Below are 21,149 nucleotides of genomic sequence, written 5' to 3' on the forward strand. Positions count from 1 at the left end.
AAGCAGGTAATTAGTGGCTGCCGGGATTATTAACCAAGATAGCTGCACTGTAAAGCTGCATTTTATTTCTAGTATAAATAGAGATCCAAGAAGAGGTAGACAATATAATGTATGATGATATTTTATCTTATCATTATTAATTTTCTTATTGTATTAACCATATACTTTCTAAGCATACAGAGTGCTAAAAGAACACTGACCCATTTGCAAATTCCACACATTTATTACTAAGAGTGTAAAAAATCTAATTTAATTAGATGCTTGAGCTATACATGACTGAGATATTTTTTTGCATGTTGTTGTGTGACTCCAAATCCTGTCTATGCTCTAAAAAAATATATATTTTTTCATAATAAATGCATAGTATTTAAGTTAAAAAACACATTTTCGTTAGTTGTGTCCCTGGGTTTCACTCATTCCTGTTACCGTAACAAGTTTACCCCATCTGAAACATCTGAACATACTACACCAAGTCATATCTACAACAGGAAGTGACATCAGTTGGTTCTTGTGAAGATCATGGGATAACCAAAATGAAGTTCCCTTATTTGTTTTTCTGTATTTATCTGATCTTATTGTAACTATTTGAATAAAGAAGGTCAATATCAACAATCTGTCCTGTTACCAAAATTAATTCTTAGATATTATTAGTTTATTTTTTAAATAATTTTTTTTTGCAAAATCACTAAGATAAGAATGTGCTCAGTGTCCTCGTGCTATTAGCATAGCCTCCATTTAGCTATTTTTCATGTTTTTTACTAATTCTATGCTTAAAAAAAAAATCCTGTTACTTTCGTTCCAGTTACTCGAAACATAAAAAGTAACAGGAATGAGTTCCAGTAACAGGAGTGATTTTTTTCATCATAAATATCAATTATTTGAACATGCAGTCAAAAAATAAAGAGAAAATAAAAGGAATTAGTGGAATTTTTTGTAAACATGCTTTTTAAATTTCACATGAGTTTTGTTACCTCCTTCGAATTAGAAACCTTGTATAAAAGTAATTAAAGCTGCCTGAGTTTGACCAGTACATGTTTTGAATAGTTTCTGCTTTGTGAAAACACCAGTTGTAAAAAGCGCTATACAAATAAATTTGATTTGATTTGATAAATACATGTGTTATTATCAAGTTGAAAAAAGATAAAAATAAAAAAATAAATTCAGTGGAATGGCCCAAATATATATATTTTTTTTAATCAGGAAAATGTCTTATCTCTTGCATGCTTGATACATGATCATGATGCATGATCATACAAACTAGTGTTTAGAGTAGATATTAAACAATATTCAAGACAAATCACACTGCAACGTATTTTCTCCCACAATATATATTGCAGTATTAAAATGGCAGGGTTTGTCACCAGATCTCACCAGCATGTCAGGTACCAATATGTTATTAAAATATATTAATACTATGATCTGTATATTAAATGTTGTCATAATAACAAGAATGTCGGACAAATATAATCATTCTCAGTTAGATATGTCATGGAAAAAATAGATTCAGTCAATTTTAGCAACTACTGTTAAGGGTAATTACCTGTTTTATCTTATTTATGGTGGAATTTGTTATTGATTTGCTAGACTTATTTTGCATTGTTAAGCTTCTCCCCAGTAAAAGTTGTGTTCAGACTCTGTACAGTTGTGTGTGATAATGAATTATGAAACAAAGCACAAAGATCTTTGTTATGAAAATGTGCTACATGTTTGTAGAGGCTTCTCATTGCATCTGAAAGCTACCAGCTTCTTCACTGACTGTTTTATCTTGTTGTACGCTTGATATCAAACTTTGTCAAGCATTAACTTCCTTCTGCTAGGCTAGTGCAGTGTTTAGAGTCATGTTTGCTTCTTGGGTAGGCAAAGAGATTTTGAGAAATGCTGCAGGATACAGGAAACAAATCTACATGATTAAAAAATACAAGGTTCCATGTAAATCACAATATATTTCTTCATTTTGGCTGATATGATATAATTCCAATATCGCTATGAACAGTATGTCATCACACACTGACACTGCCAGGCTACTGCAGTCTATAGTGTTCTGCCCCTTTTTGTTTTGCCATTTTAATCTCAGCTTGAATGCAGTGAAATGACATAAGCTCCTTGTAATAAACATCTGTAAATACTGTTTATCTATTTTTTTGATAATTTGACATTTGCTTATTTGCCTAAAAATGAAAAAAATAATAATTAAAATTGTAAGATTGTAAGACATGAACTCATGCCAGATGTCATTTTCAGGAGATCCTATACATTTTGTTTGTTACATTAATAGCTGAAAATAATAATATCATAGGCAAATATTATCAGAATTTAGATATTTGACCATACGTTGGAAACCTAATGTCTACTAGTGCATTAAAAAAAAAAATTGAAAATCATTAAAAAAAATTGCTTTATTTCAGTAATTCAGTTCAAAATGTGAAACTCACTACACACAGAGTGACCTATTTTAAGCATTTATTTATTTTATTGTTGATGATTATGGCTTACAGCCAATGAAAACCCAAAAGTCAATGTCTCAGAAAACTAAAATATAGTATATTATATAAGACCAATTGGTATTTTTGGCAGTGTGCCAAGTCCTGCTGGAAAACGAAATCCGCATCTCCATTAAATTGTCAGCAGAGGGCTTTGAACTTGATATAACACAGCAGAAAGTGATACCAATTGGTCTTATATAGTATTCAAATTAAAACACTTAAAAAAGATCACTCTGTGTCTAATACATCTACGAAGGTTGGACAATGAAACTCAAACTGAAAACTATTGTGGTTTTAGACCACAATAATTTATTGTACCGACGGACAGTTCTGTTTTTTGTTCCTCTTACAGCGTCCACAGTTAATCCTGTTGGATGTGGTTGCTCCTTCTTGGTGGTATGCTGACATTACCCTGGATACCGTGGCTCTTGATACATCACAAACACTTGCTGTCTTGGTCACAGATGCACCAGCAAGAAGTGCACCAAAAATCCGTCCTCTTTTGAACTTTGGTACGTCACCCATAATGTTGTGTGCATTGCTATATTTTGAGCAAAACTGTGCTCTCACCCTGCTAATTGAACCTTCACACTCTGCTCTTACTGGTGCAATGTGCAATTAATGAAGTTTGGCCACCAGGCTGCTCCAATTTAGCCATGAAACCTCCCACACTAAAATGACAGGTGTTTCAGTTTCAGTTTCATTGTCCAACCCCTGTATGTAATATATGAGTTTTACATTTTGAACTAAATTGCTAAATAAAAAAAAAAACTTTTCAATGATATTTAAATAGTTTGAGATGCACTAGTATATGCCATAAGGCCAAGAGGTCTTTATGAAAATCTATAAGGGGCTTTGTGAGCAGTTACGTCAAAGCTAGCACATAGCATAGTGCACCATTCATTCCCCCACCCTCGCCTTGCCCTCAACTTTCTTCTTTGACACTGTGACACACTGGCATAAGCAGCCCAGTCAATAAAGGCCTTTCACGGCTTCCGGTGGTTTGATGTCATTTGAAGTCTATGACAGCCTATGATTGCCCGCTGGATGCTTCCCACACCAATTAAGCGGAAGCTATGAACAGCAATGTAATAGCACTGATGATAAGCAGTGATTTTCTCTGTGTTTAAGATCTTTAATAATGTGTTGAGTGAATTACAGTGGATTTGCTACATCTAAAAGCTCAGATTTACTGTTATTTCAAACAAGTGTGACGGACTTCTCGAAGAAGAACTTTCCAACAAAGCTTCCATATAAAGTTCCGCATAATTATCATCTAAAACTCAGTGAATTACTGCAGCTGCCTGTCAGTCTAATCACTCACATTCCATGTACAGCCTGAGAAGTTTTCTCCGAACCTACATTATTGCCCTCCATCTGGGAAAGCCGCCAAAATATCAGAGCTGCAGTTCAAGTCAAATGGAAATAAAGGGTCACCGGGTGACTGTGGCCAGAAACAGAGCACTTTTGTTTATATCTGATAAATTACAGTGACCCGTATGGATGGAGGCCAGTGCTCAACACGCATATCCAACATGAGTCAGAAGGGCAGCGTATGTAAGATAGAGCAGAAAATTGATCCAATAAAACAACTACCGCAGTATAAATTGTATATAAAACCAAACACACACACACACACTGCATAAATGGTAAAAATGTATTTGTTTTTACTGTCCTTATAAGACGTTCTGTGAATTAAAAAAAGCAAATAAAAAATAGCTTTAATGGGCAGCGCTCTATACAGACTACAGTATAGTCAAATGCACTGTGCACATTATTAGCATTAACCTCTTAAACTTAGACTTAGCCCAAAACATCTTTACTTTCATAACTGTACTACAGTCCTAATTGACCTCAATTTCATAGGTCCTAAAATAGAACTCAGTGGGACGCCAACAGATCCAACAGAACAGCAGAATCATCACAATAGTTATTGCATAATGGCATTTGCTCAAACTGCTTAGAAGTGGTTTAACAAGTATAGTTATAACCCTCTTATTTTGTCTCATTTTGAACAAGCAATTTTCTCTTTTTGGGATACTTAGCAAAAAAAAAAAGGCAAAGTAGAGAATGGCTCTTATTACTGGATATCAAGTGTTGCCGACCTTTCAATGTGTCCAATGTTTCAAGTGCATTGTAATGTGGTTCATAAAAGGGTTATGTAATGTGGTTCATAAAAATGTTATAACTTTACTGTAAAGCATATATATATATACAGCTCTAGAAAAACCAAGTTGAACTGCTTGATTTTTTGCACCAGGAGTGGCATAAGGTTATCCAAAAGCAGTGTGTAAGACTAGTGGAGGAGAACATGTCAAGATGCATGAGAACTGTGATTAAAAACCAGGGTTATTCCACCAAATATTGATTTCTGAACTCTTAAAACTTTATGAATATGAACTTGATTTTTTTGCATTATTTGAGGTCTGAAAGCTCTGTATCTTGATTCATTATTATTATTTCAGCCATTTTTTTATTTTCTGCAAATAAATGCTCTAAATGACAATATTTTTATTTGGAATGTGGGAGAAATGGTGTCTGTAGTTTATAGAATAAAACGACAATGTTCATTTTACTCAAACATATACATATAAATAGCAAAATCAGAGAAACTGATTCAGAAACTGAAGTGATCTAAATTTTTTCCAGAGCTGTATATACTTTTTATATACTTCGGCCAGTTATGGATATTGTGTCAATTAGGGCTGGGGCGACGCGTCGACATAATCGACGTCATCGATTACGAAAATACATCGATTTGCATAACGTGCGTCGGCGCGTCGTAAACATGGCGGCGCCTGTGGAGAGCATGGACTCCGGAGTCTCCAGCTATAAAAAAACGCCAGCGGGCATCTAAAGTTTGGCAGCATTTTACTCAAAAGGGCAACAATGTGGTCCTCTGCCATTTGTGCAAAATGGAGATGGCTTATCACAGCAGCACAACTGCTATGCAGGAGCACTTGAAGCGAAAACATCCAGGAGCCCTATGTCAACATGGGAGCAAGACAACACAGTAAGTACCGTTTACATCAGGGTCTCCGCGGGTGTCCTTAAAAAGACTTAAGGCTGTCGACCAAAGGTTTTAAACCTGCCACAGGCAGAAATTATACATTTTTGGTTTATATTTGTGCATGGCATTTCGCAATTTCCAGAAACAGTAGCATTATTCATAAGTTCAGGTGTTTAGCTAGGCTAGCTGCCTTAAGTTATTTTAGCTAGCGCCGTCGGCGCTGCGGTGTTACACCGTTTTCTGTCACCGTCGGAATTTAGTGACCAGTGCTCACGGTTATGAGCGTTCATTGGCTCACCTTACCCTCAGCCCCTAAGCTTAACTGTTTTGGCCAGTCGAAGTAAACATTAGAAACGAAGACGTTTCGAATCGGCCAGTGCACCGGTCTGCTGAGAACTATTGCCCGTGGTCACAAAATCTAGCGGTCACAGAAAACAGTGTAAAACACGTTTGTGGTGTTTGGGAGCTTATCCATTTTTAGATCTGAACAACGTGCTGTACATGTAGTGATTATAAGTGTGGGGTTTGGTTTAGTAGGCTTGTATTGTTGTTATTATTATTATTATTATTATTATTATTATTATTATAAATATAACAATTTATCGTTTTGTGTAGATAAGCCATATAGTGAAATGTGTAATTGCTGGCTAAAATTAGTCTAATCATCTGGCTGGTTTATGTGTATTTTATTATTGTGAAAGTTGTCTCTAATACCACTTAGAGACAAATTTAAGTCTTAAAAAATAGATTCCTTTTTAGGTTAAATGTTTTTCTCATAAGAAATCTCATTGTTATTCTAACATGCTTTATGTTTCTCTTTGTGATGATCAGGCAAAGCAGTGTGGAGCACTATTTCCACAAAATGAGCCAAAATTCTTGCACACCTAAGATGGCAGCTGAGCTTTCTGAAAGCATCCTACAGATGATTATCAAGGATATGAGACCCCTTGCTATTGTGGAGGGTCAAGGCTTTCGTGAAATGATCAACACTTTTCACTCAGGGTACACACTTCCCTCCAGACGCTACTTTACAGATTTAATGGAGAAGAAATATGAGGCAACTCTTGATAGTGTAAAAGACAAACTCAAAAATGTTGCATCAAAAATCACACTCACCACAGACGCCTGGACAAGTATTGCAAATGAAGCATACTTGGGAGTTACCTGCCACTTTATTAATAAAGATTGGGAGCTCACATCATACAATCTAACTACAATGCCGCTTGAGGAGCGTCACACAGCAGAAAATATCGCTGAGTGGGTTGAAAAAGCAGCAGAGAAGTTTGGATTCTCTCTCAGTGATGTACTGGCTGTTGTACATGATAATGCTGCAAATATTGTGGCAGCTCTTCGGATCTTGGAAGAGAAGTATGGAGTTGCTTCACAGAGATGTGCTGGCCATACTCTTCAGTTAGTAGTCAACCATGCCTTGAAAAAGGATCCCCAAGTAAATAAGACCCTTGGTGCTGCAAGGTCCCTTGTAGAGCATTTTAGGAGGAGTGAACTGGCCAGCAGCAAGCTTAAACAAAAACAAAAGCAATGGGGCACAGCTGAGCATAAACTAATCCAGGATGTTCCTGTAAGATGGAACAGTTCTTATTACATGGTGAGTCGGCTCTTGGAGCAGAGGTGGCCAGTGACTGCAACCCTTTCAGATCCAGAGGTCACACCACGAGGAAAGCACTACTTGGATCTAAAAGCTGAGCAGTGGACCCTTCTGGAGGAACTGGAACAGGTTCTCAAGCCCTTTGAGCAAGCCACTGTCTTCCTGAGTGGAGAGGCTTATGTCACATCCTCAGCTTTACCTCCACTCGTAAAAGGTCTCCAGAAATCCACACAAAAAATTTCCTTTGAGTCAGCTCCTGTCAACTCTTTTCAAACATCTGCAGGACACGAGATGGTTTCAAGGTGGGAGGGTGAGATCAAATTCAAAGAAGTTGGTAAAAATGTGTGTTTAATTGCTGCAGCCCTTGATCCAAGATTCCGCAATTATTTAAGGGCCGTATCAAAACCAGCAATGCCTGACAAAAAAAAAATAAGAAGACCATAATAAGGTTTCTTTAATTTAATTCAAGCCACATTGGTCCAGTAATGAATGTTCATGGACGTCTGTGGTCAGTATACTCTCCCAAAAGTCCACACAATGAGAACACACTAAAAATCTGGTATTTATTTCCCCTTATTTAAATCTGGACGCAAATAACTCAACGTTTTTTAAAGAAAAGAATTTTCCACTGAAGCTCATGTTCAGGTCACCCTCAGCTGGATATGATCTATTAATCAGAGGCTTTTGCACCGTCTTAGAGTCCCTGCAGCTTGAGTGCACATACACTGACATTAAAAGGGTCAAATACTAAAACTGACAAATTCTGAAAATCATGTTAAAATTTCAGGGAATCTACTTCACTGTTGAACTTGTTACACTGATGCTATATTTAGCCTGCCAAAAAAAGCGGCAGGTAAATGCGGCCAGATAGCGATAGACTGAGGAACCCTGAGTGTTGTGGTAACCCAGGGCGCTATCAGCTAGTGGTTCGTCCCATGTAAGTTGGTTTAACACAGCAAACACGCAGGCTACAGTCCGATATACTCACCTCTGAACAGCAAAAGAGCTAGCACTGTGCTTAGCAACTTATGCTAATGCTGCTGCACCTAGCCCTAGTGCTGGAGAAACTTCACTAAAAACTCACCCTTATAACGCTGTAGTTTAACGGATTAAAAGGCACACTGTCGATTTTTGGGAACATTAAAAGATTTTAAGTGTGCCTTATAGTCCGAAAAATAAGGCTTGAGAAATCAAGGCAAGATGGTGGTATGATCTTGGTATTGGTAGCTAGTAAGCTAACAAGCTAAAGTTCTCATTTCATCTCAAATGAGTGAGCAAAGCTAACTTCATCTCCCCGTGAGAAATGTGAACTGAGAAATTAGGAGTGGACGATAATACATAATTGTTGCATGACCCCTGTGTCCACAAGGGGAAGGGGACACTCAAAAACAAGCAATAAGGGTACAAGTGAGAAATGATATCGGACCTAATTGTTTGTAAAAGAACGAACAGTACACAGAGTGCAGTGGACAGAAACCCAAAGGGGAAGTGTTAGGAACTGCTCATTAACACAGTACACACAAATATATACATTTGATTAAGCTATTAAGCCTAAGTTTTATATTTAAGTTTCATTGTGCACTGTAAAAGGTGTTACGCACAAAGGATGCATTGACTGAAGAGTGGTCGATTAATCTGAAAAATAATCTTCAGATGAGTCTACTAACAAACCATCGCTTAGCTGCAGCCTGTAATCATCCCCTTTGCTGGTCAAGCGATAAGCTGCTCACCTAGCTACACCAGTTTAAGGTGGCCACAATTTTTCTTTCTTTCAGTAGTATGAACTAAAGCAAACATGAATAATTTTCTAAATTGAAAATTTAAATTTTCCTTGACTGCCTTGAGGCCTTGACTGAGCTACAGCAGTTTAGCTGTGATGCTAGCTAAATGTTTTGCTGAGCTGGATTACTCTCTGATAATTTATGGACAGACCAAACAAACACGCATACTGCTTTGTGGCTATATGGAGCCCTCCTGTTTGGGTTCAGCTAACATAGACATCCTATTGGCTCTATTTTGCCTCTTGGAAAAGAGTAAAGTGCCTTTAATGCTAGAAAACTAAATGTAAAATATTCTAAAGCAGCCTAAAATACAGGAGTCAAAGTTTGCTATAAATTACTCAGCTTTTTAAATATCAGTTGCCAAATACTCAGCACATCCCTACTCAATATATTTCGAAAGATAAAAATGTTCCCTTTTAAACCCTTTAAACGTTATTTTCAGCTATGGGATCTGTGGGAAAAGGTTACTTCCAAACACCTTGAGGTTCTCTAGTAATTATCCCAAAACAACAGAAATGCCAGATGCTGCCCTGCACTCCTGACAATTTGTTTTCAAGAACCAGGTTTGCTCTCGATGCCAACAACATACCATCATCCAGCAGTGAAGTGAAGAAGACCACATGCTTTATGCATTACTGCATTAAGGTCCATTAAAACCCAATCTCTATATAATGGGGGTTCTAATATACCATCCGTAAATCAGCCGTTCCCAAGGCCTCGCCAGCACACACAGACTGAGGAAGAGAGAAGATGTTTAGCACAGATGCAAAGTGTTCACGGCTCTCCCTAACTAAGCCAAGTTGGTTGTTACGGCGCGCATTAAGCCAGAATGCATTCTGACAGGATGACATATGAAGCCAAAAGCACTGTGTTGCCTCTAGAAAGCTGGAGCAGTTGTGTTTTGCATCAACATTCTAACCATCTGCAGAGCTACATGACATCACCTAATCCGTCATGTTTATATATTTATTTCTGCTGATGTGTGTGGAGGCAGCGCTCGAGTGGGGCAGGGATGAAACGAAGGAAGACAAAGCTAAACATCTGGTGCTACTTGCAACGGCAATGCGACAAAGCTTTTGTAAATACAAGCATCTCATGAGAGACAAACAGAGCTTCGCTGTGTTCCTCTGAAAAATCTAAACACTTATTAACGTACAGTATACAGCGGGAAAGAAATAACAAGACAAAAAACAAACAAACAAACAAAAAAAAACGAAATAAAAAGTTGTGGGAGAAGCTTAGGGCTTTGGGATTGATTTAAATGTTATTAAAACACTTTAGTAACTTTGTGAAATGAAATATATTATATAAAACATGCATAACAAAATAATCTGTTTTTCCAAGCTGGATTACTCGCTGATACATGTAGACAGACCAAGGTTATTGTGCTTGTTAGACAGGCTCAGTACTATCTACCAGGTTAAAACTGCAATGCTAACAGCCAGGCTTAGCTGGGTTAAAGACACTCCACTTGTTAGATAGGATAAATCTTGGTGTTTGCTAGGACATGTGTATTGTGTAAGAGTTATAAAACCTAGCTAGCTTTGCTGCTAACAGCTGGGCTCAACAAAGCCAGCCTTGGCAGTTTTGGAGTGGTTAGCTGTGATGTTGACATTTTTTCGGCACTGGACTACTCACTGGTAGATAGGGACAGGCCAAGGACACTGCACTTGTTAGATAGGGTGAAATCTTGCTGTTTGCAGGATTATCATGTCAAAGTTATAAAACCTAGATTGGATTTGGTGCTAACAGCTGGGCTCAGCCAGAACAGACACAACAGCCAGCCTCAGGAGGTTTGGAAGTGGGTTAGCTATGGTGCTGAGAGTTTTTCTGAGCTGGATTACTCAGTCAGAGTTGAGGACAGGCCAATGACACTGCAGTTGCTAGATAGGGCAAGTCTTGCCATTTGCTATGATGATATATGCATCACGTCATAGTTATAAAACAAAGACTACCTTGTTAGATGCGGTACTAATTGCCAGGCTCAGCCAGGCCAGACACACCAGCCAGCCTTGGCAGGTTTGGAGTGGTTAGCTGTGATGTTTTTGAGCTGCATTACTTACTGATAATTGACAACAGGTTTGGAGGGGTGCTGCTTGGATATGGTAGGTTAAGTATATATGTAGGGGCGGCGCAGTGGGTAGCACTTCCGTCTCACAGCAAGACGGTTCTATTCCCGGCTGGGGCCGACCCAGGTCTTTCTGTGTGGAGTTTGCACGTTCTCCCCGTGTCTGTGTGGGTTTCTGCCAGGTGCTCCAGTTTCCTCCCACAGTCCAAAGACGACACGTTCAGGCTAATTGGAACTTGATTGAAATTGCCTAGGTGTGAGTGTGTGAGTGAATGTGTCTGTGTGTCTGTCTGTATCTGTCTGCCCTGCGATTGAAATTGGCGGCCAGTCCAGGGTGTATCCTGCCTTCCGCCCGATGTTGGCTGGGATAGGCTCCAGCCACCTCCCACGCGTGACCCGGATAACGGATAAAGCGGTTGACGATGGGTGAGTGAGTGATATATGTAGATTTCTCTGATCCAGAGTGGGTACTGAGTTCCGTACTTATCTAATTTCATCAATATCCTAATATTGGATTGGTGCATCCCTAAAAAAAAAAAAAAAAAAGCAGCAAATGTACAGTATCTGGACCGGTCATGACAAGGTGACAAGGTTGGCGCATGATGCCTGTTCTATTTTGGTTCAGCTCAGGCTTTTTAACAGAAATTAAATGTTTAGAAAGAAGAATCACAAAGCTCTGGCTTTTCAGTAATTGGTTAGTTTACTGAATCTGCCTGAGCCAAGTATTGTTGGAACAGTGCGTTATCTTCACAACACAATCTGCAACTGCAGGCTGACAGTGGGCCGTTTGCGTAGGGTGAAGGTTATATTCATTTATATAAAGGCTGGGCTAAATATTACAGTTTATTTACTGTAGTTACATGAGGGGAGTGCAAATGTTGCCACAGTGCCACAGCGGCTCACAGCATGATCTACATGACATTCTAAATACGCTGACTGTAGGCATTCTGAGACCCCTCTTAGGATCACTACTGTAGAGTGCTGTCTGTAATCTCAAAGTGGAAGTGATTGGATGTTTGTCAAGTGTAAATCTAGGGTGCTTTTTATTGCAGACTGTTAGGCTGGCGTTTAATATGCTTATGGTTTCAGTCAGTCTCCTCTATTCATATACTGTATATATATATGTGCTCCCCACAAGGCTGCTGAGCAGTGGCTGATCTTTTTCAAGGGTACCATTCCGGCACTCCAGGAGAAATTTAATGCCAGCTATAAGATGTTGTTTTTTTAAATCCTGCCTCTTTTTTAACAACATATGATTTTTTTACAATATACTTTTTTTTTACACAATAATATATATTGAGTGGGAAAAAAACTGTTTTTCTCAGGAAAAATGACTCAAACAAGTGGGAAAATGCATGGACATGGTAAATTGGACCAAATTTTGCTCAGATATGCAACGAAATGCACTTTTCTATTTTTCACCAAAATCGCCAAGATACGTAAGTACCCATGTCATTTTGGTTTAAAATTTGACCATTCATGAAACCCCATTTTTTCCATGAAAAATGACTCAAACGAGTGGGAAAATGCATGGACATGGTAAATTGGACCACATTTTGATCAGATATGCCATAAAACGCACTTTTCATTTTTAAACAAAATCGCCAAAATACGTAAGGACGCGGTATGTCGTTTTGGTGAAAATTTTGACCGTTGATGAAACCCCGTTTTTTTCCATGAAAAATGACTCAAAGGAGTGGGAAAATGTACTGGGCAATGTAAATTGGACCAAATTTTGCTCAGTTTTCCATTTTACACAGAAATCAGAAAAATACAAAATACATACATAAAATAATAACAAATATGTTTTTAGTTTTTGGTTAATTTTCTTTCCTTATAGACCCTGGCACTGATTTCTGCAAAATTGTTTACACTGGATTTTGTACCATATTTGTTTTATAACTGGACCTGAAGAGCCTAAATGGCAAAAATAAAGGAAGAAATGAATATCATTTCCTAAATGAACAAACTCTGTAAATTGAAGCTGAAAGTCCATCTAATGATTCATTTATTTTCTTCCATCTTCTCATCCACAGAGATTCACAGATTATATCTGTCCAGTAGCATTTATTTTACTGATATTTTGAGTGCATTATTAGAATGAATTTTAATATGCTTATGGTTTCAGTCAGCTGCCTCTATTCATATATTGTATATATATATGTGCTCCCCACAAGACTGCTGAACAGTGGCTGATCTTTTTCAAGGGTACTATTCCGGCACCCCAGGAGAAATTTCCAGTGCAAGTGTCTTGCCCAAGGGCATAGCAGCAGCAGCGGCGGTTGGGGGGGGGGGGGAGGCTGAAACAGCAGAACTCCGAGCCCTCTGGTGCTCAACATCTACTGCTGTTCGTAAAATTTACGGCGATTCCTGTACATTTTACTGTTTTCATCACCGGCGAATTAATTAAGACAAAGGAGGAGGCCATGAAACTGCTGTGAAAGAAGAAGACTTTAATATATCGAACGTTATCGCAAAACTTTATTAAACACGTGGAAGCACACATGAACATAATTTGTTTTCAACTAATAAATTTGCTTATTTCAATTAGCACTCATAATCTGCAATTAGCCCAGAGGTCAGTGCGGCTCTTACCTAAAAGCTGCAATTATTTTCTAAGGGGAAATGAGATTATTTTGCTGTGTATTTAATTACACTGATTACCCTTGAAATGTCAGAGTCCAGTCACATTATCTGTAGTCATGTTAGGCTAATGTAATGTTAAGTGCGAAGCGACACGCTTTGCCCGTCCTGCTAAACACAATAAACCCCGTCGACGCATCCTGCAAATTACCTTCCAAGGTAGACCTGTTCCACGTAGACAGAGTTCCCAATCAGTTTTAACAACGCAATTAACTGAGAATCTATAACTCAATAATCCACGATGAGGAAGTATCACGCAGCTTCTGAGCGGCTCGTTTGCTGCGGCGTCAGCAGTGCTCCTGTGACAGTTACTGAAGGTTTTCATTTCACTTCATGGTGTGATTTAGAAAACACATTCTTTTTTTTTTTCTTTTTTCATTTCCCCCAAACACATTTTTAAAGCACATCTCAGCTTTTTCTCCTCCACAGCACTTCACTCACAGAGTGGCTGGAGAATAGCCTTCAGTGTACTGCCTCAGATCATTCCAATCACTTCCAATTGCTGGATTTACTCAAACTCAAATTTTCCTTTAATTTAAGCATTAATAAAATTTAATCAAGAAAATATGATCAAAATCACACAGCACCAAAATGGGTTACCAGAGAAAGAGTTCTTAAAGTGGGCTCTGGGGACCTTCAATGCTTTGTAATGTTTAGCCAAAAAAAACCCTTAGTGATTTAAAAATGCAGTTATTAAAATGAATTAAAATGTTATTAAAAAAGAGATTCACGAGTCTGCTTTTTAAATTGATATTTTATTTTTATTGTTTAAATCCATTTACAAAGTTTATTTACTGCAAAGTATATTTCTAGTGATATTTACAAGCTATAATATGTTATTTGCTAAAATGCCCCCTCTTTGTTCAACAATATATGATTTTTTTTTTCTTTTTTTTTTTTTTTTCGTTTTACACAATATATTTTTTTTTTTTTCAGATTTTGGTTCATTTGTTTTTCTTAAAGGCCCTGGCACTGATTACCGCAAAATAGTTTACAATGGATTTTGTACCATTTCCGCAAAAATAAAGGAAGAAATGGATATGACTTCCTAAATAAACAAATTCTTTACATAAAAACTGAAAGTCCATCTAATGATTTATTTATTGTCTTTCATCTTCTTATCCACAGAGACAGATTATATCTGTCAAGTATTACTTCCTGTATGACTTCTGTTACAAATCTGATAGGAAAAAAAAAAAAAAAAAACCCAAAATCTCAGTTAGGGGTGTGCCATATCATATCGTCTGCAGTAATAAAATTTAATTTTTATTTTATTTCTGTAGTGTATTCTTAAAATATATATTTTTTTATTCATTGTTTTGTCATATTGCCAAGAATATCGTTATCACAAAAATACCATGAAATATTGCCATATCGCCCACCCCTAATCTCGATGAATATCGATATCAAATCATTTTCCAGCCCTATTGTACTGTGAGATGCCCTGTTTTTCTCACCATTACAGCACACAGATGCATCCAGTACGTAATATGTGTACTAATCCTTATTCCCAATATTTTTATATCACATTTTGCACACCCAAAAAAAAAGTATAAAGATCTTATGATTGTGTGAACAATTTTAATCCTACTCAGTGAGGAAGTGGATGAGGATGTGGATGTGGATCGGCAGTCCTTCAGCTTCTCTCACTTTTTTTTTTTTCAAACATGGCGAGGTAACACCTCTTCTAATTCCAGCGTTGGCACCTGTTTTCCAGTCTATTTTTTTCTCACAGCCTGAAGCGAGCTGCACTGATGGACCGATGTTGCACCAATGATAGATTGTGATTACAACCAAGCTCCTCTCTATTTTCTCCTCACTACTTTCCACAGAAACGTTTCAAAGGCAGAAAGGACTGGGGGTACTGTTCGTGTCATCTGCGGCAGTAAATCATGTCCACGTTTCTGCACTCTTCACGCTGCTTTCTAAAGCTCTGCCAGTCTACCCACACACACTGGGGGAAAGAGAAAACAGGACTGCAGAAACCTACTGGAAAGCAAAGGTTCGGCGTAAAGGAATACCGAGAGCTGTGTTCACGTCACGGGGCCGACGTCGAGAGCTCGGCACCAGGCGGCTGATCTTTTCCGCTTTGTATCTCATTAGAACGTGTCAATAGAATCGACTGGGTGGAGCCGGGATGTGAGTTATGACTCGGGAGCCGTCACCGGCCTGCCCTCGGTGATGTGCTGACATTTCCATGTGGCTATCCGGCCATTAGTCTTTGTTGGGCTGATAGTAAAGGGAGGCGGCGGCGGGCGGAGCTTGACGGTCCTGAGCGGCACGTTTTTTCGGCTACAGGAAGCGGCGTATCTGATTTATGCGCTCCTGCTCTGCTGTGATTCAGCATATGGTATCAACTGAGACAAAGAGACTAATGATCCCTGTGACCGCAAATGAGACGAAACGTCTTAAAAGAGAAAAGAAGGGGAAGAAAAATCGTCAAGTGTCTTTCCCCTTCATTCTGGGGGAGCCAGATCCTCGCTATAAGCGCGATGAGTAAAGTCAGTATAATTCATTAATGCGTGGAGTGCTCATTACTGTCTTTTCACACTTTTTGAGAGACTCATTACCTGCATAATAGAAGAGTCCTTATAACATTGAGACCATTCCTCACTGGAAATTAATCATCGCAGCCCAGACAAAAAAGGGGATTCTCTTGTTAAATATTAAAAAACTTCCACACAATGAATTCTTTTCTAATTCCCAGCCCCAGTCAGCCCAGTTGTTGCTACTTGAAAGTAAGGCAGTATCTCCAGCAAGAGGAGGAGAAAAAAGGAGGAGGAGAAGAAAAGAAAAGAAGAAGACGTCATTGTGCATGTGCAGCATCAGCCCGCAGAAAGATGAGCACAAAAGGCAGAGAGAGATATACTCACAATTGACTACGACTTTCACAGTCCTGGTGTCAGGAGAGGCAATGTCGTTCCCGGCGCCGCATTCGTACTCCCCCGCTGCATCTCGAGTTATAGCCGTTATGTTCATGTTCTCTCCAGTCCAGGTATGCTTGGCTGCGAAAAGAAGAGAGAGAGAGAAATAAACACATGTAAAGACATTACTAAAAAAAAGGGGTGGGCGATATGGCCCTAAAATAACATCACGAAATTTCAGGGTATTTTTGTGATAACACACAATATAAAAAACTGAAGAAAAAATTAATATATATATATATATATATATATATATATATATATATATATATATATATATATATATATAATTTCAAGAATATTATACTGCAGCAATAATAAATGTTTTAAAAAGTTTTATTCATGTAGTATAAATACAACTAGAGATAGAGGGGTGAATCAGTGTGTTTGGGCTGATCACAGATCAGATCACCTTTCAACTCAGCTGCCAATACCTGCTGCGAGGGCGGAGCCGAATGTCTCTCACGATTAACCTCTCTGGGCAAATTTGGTCATTTTTGCCTAATTTTGGCCAACCTAAACAAACACTGGAAATTTAGGCTGTCTATAAATGAATGGAAGAGTTTTATCATTTACCTAATAAATGATTTTAGCAGATATATAAGAGTAGAGTAATGTTCAAGACTAGTTTGTTTTGTTTAAAGGAAATGTTTCTTTTTTAGAATCACGATTTTGTTTCCTTAGATCCCTTAGACTTTACTTTATTTTACTTTCTTTTTATAATCAACCACATTAAAAACACTGTGAAACTGAGGTGAGAGCTGAGAGAGTCTGTTAATCCCTGTAAATACAACACTGTGGGGTATAAAGTAGAAACACAAGCGAAAAGAGCTGCTTATCCACCACTAAAACCCCCTTATGCTAAACATTTGATGTATGTTAAAGCTAGCAGTGCTGGTTTTCAGCTCCTTTAACAGCTCCGTTCAGAGTGGTATTATCCGATTAGTGGGGTTAAGATTAGTGCTGGGTGATTATGGCCTAAAAAAATGATCTTTGATTCTTTCCACGAAAACAATCAGATTTTCGATTATAATCGATTATTTCCCGCCCTACTAAAAATCAAACTACAGATGACAAAGAAATGGTTAAAAACTAGGTTTTGGTGTTTGGTCGTTTTGAGTTGAGTCGACTCATTGAATCATTGAGTAAATCAATGATTCAAAACATTGTTTACAAACCCATGTGTTCCTTTCACGCACTAGCCTCATGTACACACACCGCGGATAAACTCACACACTGACAGACACTGGAGTTATACTTCAGAACGCGGGTTTGTGACTAAAAATTAAGAAATAACGCACTAAATCACAGAAGTCACAGAAGAAACTTTGAAGCAGCCATTATTTTTTTAATATAATTAATCACAGATCTACACTGGAGAGCGATGACGCTGCAGTTTTTAGATGAGGGGTTTATTTCTAGCTAAATATATGCATTATCCCACTGGGTGTTTGAGCTTATACCGAAAAAAAATTCCAGCACTGTTCCAGCACTTTCGACACAGTGCTCGAAGGAATGGTTAGAAAACATGCTCGCATTAGTCTGTGGGAGGCGCTGATAACCAGGGTAAGGCGGATAAACACTTCAGAAATGAGTAGCGTTTTTGGATATTTTTATGACTGTAAAATTAAAACTGTCATTCAAATTATTATTAAAATTAATCGTGAAAATCGCCCAGCATTAGTTAAAATTCTTCATTCTCTTTCCTCCATGAGTTTTACACATTGCACAAATACGAACGAAGGGAACTCCAGACTGACCGAGTCAGATACATCTAGCAGTTGAACAAGGAACTGTGGGCAGTGAGGCACACTCCCGAATATGAACTGATGAGTCTTAAGATCGGCTAATTTTAAAAATATCGGCTGATCGCTTATCACACGTATTTTGGCTGAAAATTGTCCGATACCGATATTGAAACACCGCTGATTGATCTTTACATCACTTGATACAATAGTTTCAAACATTCATACGTTAAAACCTTGTCTATTTTGTAAACATTTTGTATAAAAATAATAAAATGGAGCAAAAAGGAATCTACCAAAATATTTAGGGCTTGGACATGAACTGCAACCATAAACAACTGCACAAATAATACAGCTGTTATCATGATACAGATTCATATCATCACAATATTACTGTGTCACCATATATTGTGTACAATACAATATGACACATGCCCACTAGATTCTCTATCCATCTCAAAATATTGTGTGTTAATGTATGGCTCAGCCCTTCTAGGCCAGGATATTGTTCCATCACAGCAATCTGAGGAAGCAGCTCTCTTTAACTGTGTTATTTTCAGCCCCCCCCCCCCCGTACCCACGCAACAGAAATGAGCTCTCTGTGTTTTGACGTTTGGAATGTTGGGGAGCATTAATAAAAAGAGGCAATAATGACAAAACAGATGAGCACGCTAATTCTTTAAACTATGCATAATGCAATTTAGCCTTCTAAATGGCAAATAATCACTTTGTAGGCCAGAAATCCAGAGGGAAGTATTCCTTCCTTTGAGGCACAATTTGCACACAGAGAGATTACTGGCATCAAATACCATGAGCAAATCAGAGCAGTGCCAATATGGCAGATATGACTGGAGGTCCTGGAGTAATGAACGGCAATATAACACAACAACAGGAGGCTGCCACGCCGCTACCAGTCAACTGAACGAAAAAAAAGAAGAAGAAGAAAAAAAATCTCTCTGGAGTTTCCCTGGACTGGGAGGCATCTTTATGGTACTGCTGTTCAATGAAATCTATTTATACCCTACTTTACGCAGCAGAGAATCTGTCTTATAGCTAAGCGAGGTAAACTCTGACATACAGATGAGGAAGCTCTGAGTCAGCGAAAGCCCAGCTGAATGAAAAACAGGAGACAAAGCAAAAAAAGAAAAAAAAAAAAAGGGGAAAAAATAGAGGTTCTACTAGAGGGTGGGCCTCCGTTTGCTTTGGTCCTAACGGCGTCCCACCCAGCGCTGTGGGGAAAGGTGTCTCGCTAAGGTGTCAAACACCTAAATGAAAGAATAAGAAGGAAACAATTGCAGGCCTGTCAGAAAGTTTTATCTTTGTCGACGCTAAGCAGCACTGACAGTGAATTACAAACCCTCCCGAGAGGAAGAAAGTCCGCGGCGGTCCCGAATAGTAGCTATGACACTGTGATAAAATCACCACAGCTGAATTATTCCTCCAGCTCTGCAATTTGCATACATATTCGTACGTTCCTCAGAAACAATGGCCTCCGCATATACGAGGAAACAACACAACAATTTACGGCACTTCTGAGCTATTAAGGGACCGGCTTAGACGCTTATCTTGGCTGACAAGGTGCTATTTTACTTCCAGTGCTTTGCAAATGAATCAAACCAAATACTATTTCGCCGAGAATTATTCGTGCAATGTATTCATTTAAACGCATTCACGCAACACGGCCCAGGGTGGACTAGCTTATGAAGACAAAATTTAAGGGGACTGTTCCTACAGTATCATTTGCGACGGTTAGAGTTAACGTTAAAACGTGATCTACAGAAAAATTAGAACAAGAATCTTTTAAGCAAATCTGATACAGCAAATCTGATTAAGCATATAGGAGTAGTTCTTGCAGTTGTTTAATTACAGGCTGAATCAGACACAGCAGTGCTGCTGAAGTTTTTAAACACTTCAGTGTCTCACTGCTGGATTGAGAATATATCTACTAGGCAGCGTCCTGTGGGCACTGATGAAGGACTAGAGGATGACCAATACATATATAATATATATTTATACTTATACTTTTTCATATTTATTTACATAAACTAAATAATATATATATATATATATATATATATATATATATATATATATATATATATATATATATATATATATATATATATATGTATTAATGTACTATTTAGTTTATTTATAAGTATTGTTTAGTTTATATATATAAAGTATTTATATATCTATAAACTACCTAATACTATAAATATAAGCTAAATAATACTTCCAACTTCATTTCAAACGCCCTTTTTTGTTTTTGTTCAGTTCCACCTGTTCACATTTAAAATATTTAATTAACTGTACAGTTAATTAACCTGGACTTAATTAATTTGGTATTTTGTGGTCTGAAGCAAAACTAAAATCGAAATCTCTGGCTCATTTCTTAGCTCTGACTTTGGTTCTGGCGGGTAGAATCTCAAACAGGAAACAGGAAATACTCCGTAGGGTAGACTGTCCCATTTCAGTACTGCCATCGCAGCCTACGCATCCTTTGAAGGACAAATTTTCGTAGAACGCGTCCTTCGAAGGATGCAGCCCCTGAATTGGGACACATTGAGTGTTTAAAAACTCCAGCAGCATTGCTGTCTCTCATCAGCTCAGCAGTGCAGAGAATGAGCCACCACCCAAATAATACCTGCTCTGTGGTGACCCTGTGGGGTCCTGACCATTGAAAAACAGAGGTAAAGAAGGATAAGAATAAAGTATGCAGTATTTATGGAACTATAAAGTGCTCCAATATGGTCAGCTGAAAAAAAAAAGGTTGGACTGTTTTCTTTTTTTAGTTTGATGGGTGTATATAAGCACATAACCAAGCAATATCCTGATTAAAATGCATTCACACTTAGGACCTTTACAATCTTTTCTCTCGTGAGAAAA

At 38.0% G+C, this 21,149-nt stretch overlaps 1 protein-coding gene across 3 annotated transcripts in view; it reads right to left on the bottom strand.

The window, feature by feature from the left end:
* negr1 (neuronal growth regulator 1) overlaps positions 1–21,149 on the bottom strand; it is a 264,347-nt gene that overhangs the window by 114,010 nt on the left and 129,188 nt on the right. For all 3 annotated transcript variants that reach the window (XM_049479098.1, XM_015605766.3, XM_007249079.4), the window contains exon 4: positions 16,465–16,596. In XM_049479098.1, the coding sequence (XP_049335055.1) occupies positions 16,465–16,596 (132 nt within the window). The remainder of the gene's footprint in view (positions 1–16,464; positions 16,597–21,149) is intronic.

The sequence above is a fragment of the Astyanax mexicanus genome, chromosome 5 (genome assembly GCF_023375975.1).
Source record: "Astyanax mexicanus isolate ESR-SI-001 chromosome 5, AstMex3_surface, whole genome shotgun sequence".
Classification (NCBI taxonomy): domain Eukaryota; kingdom Metazoa; phylum Chordata; class Actinopteri; order Characiformes; family Acestrorhamphidae; genus Astyanax; species Astyanax mexicanus.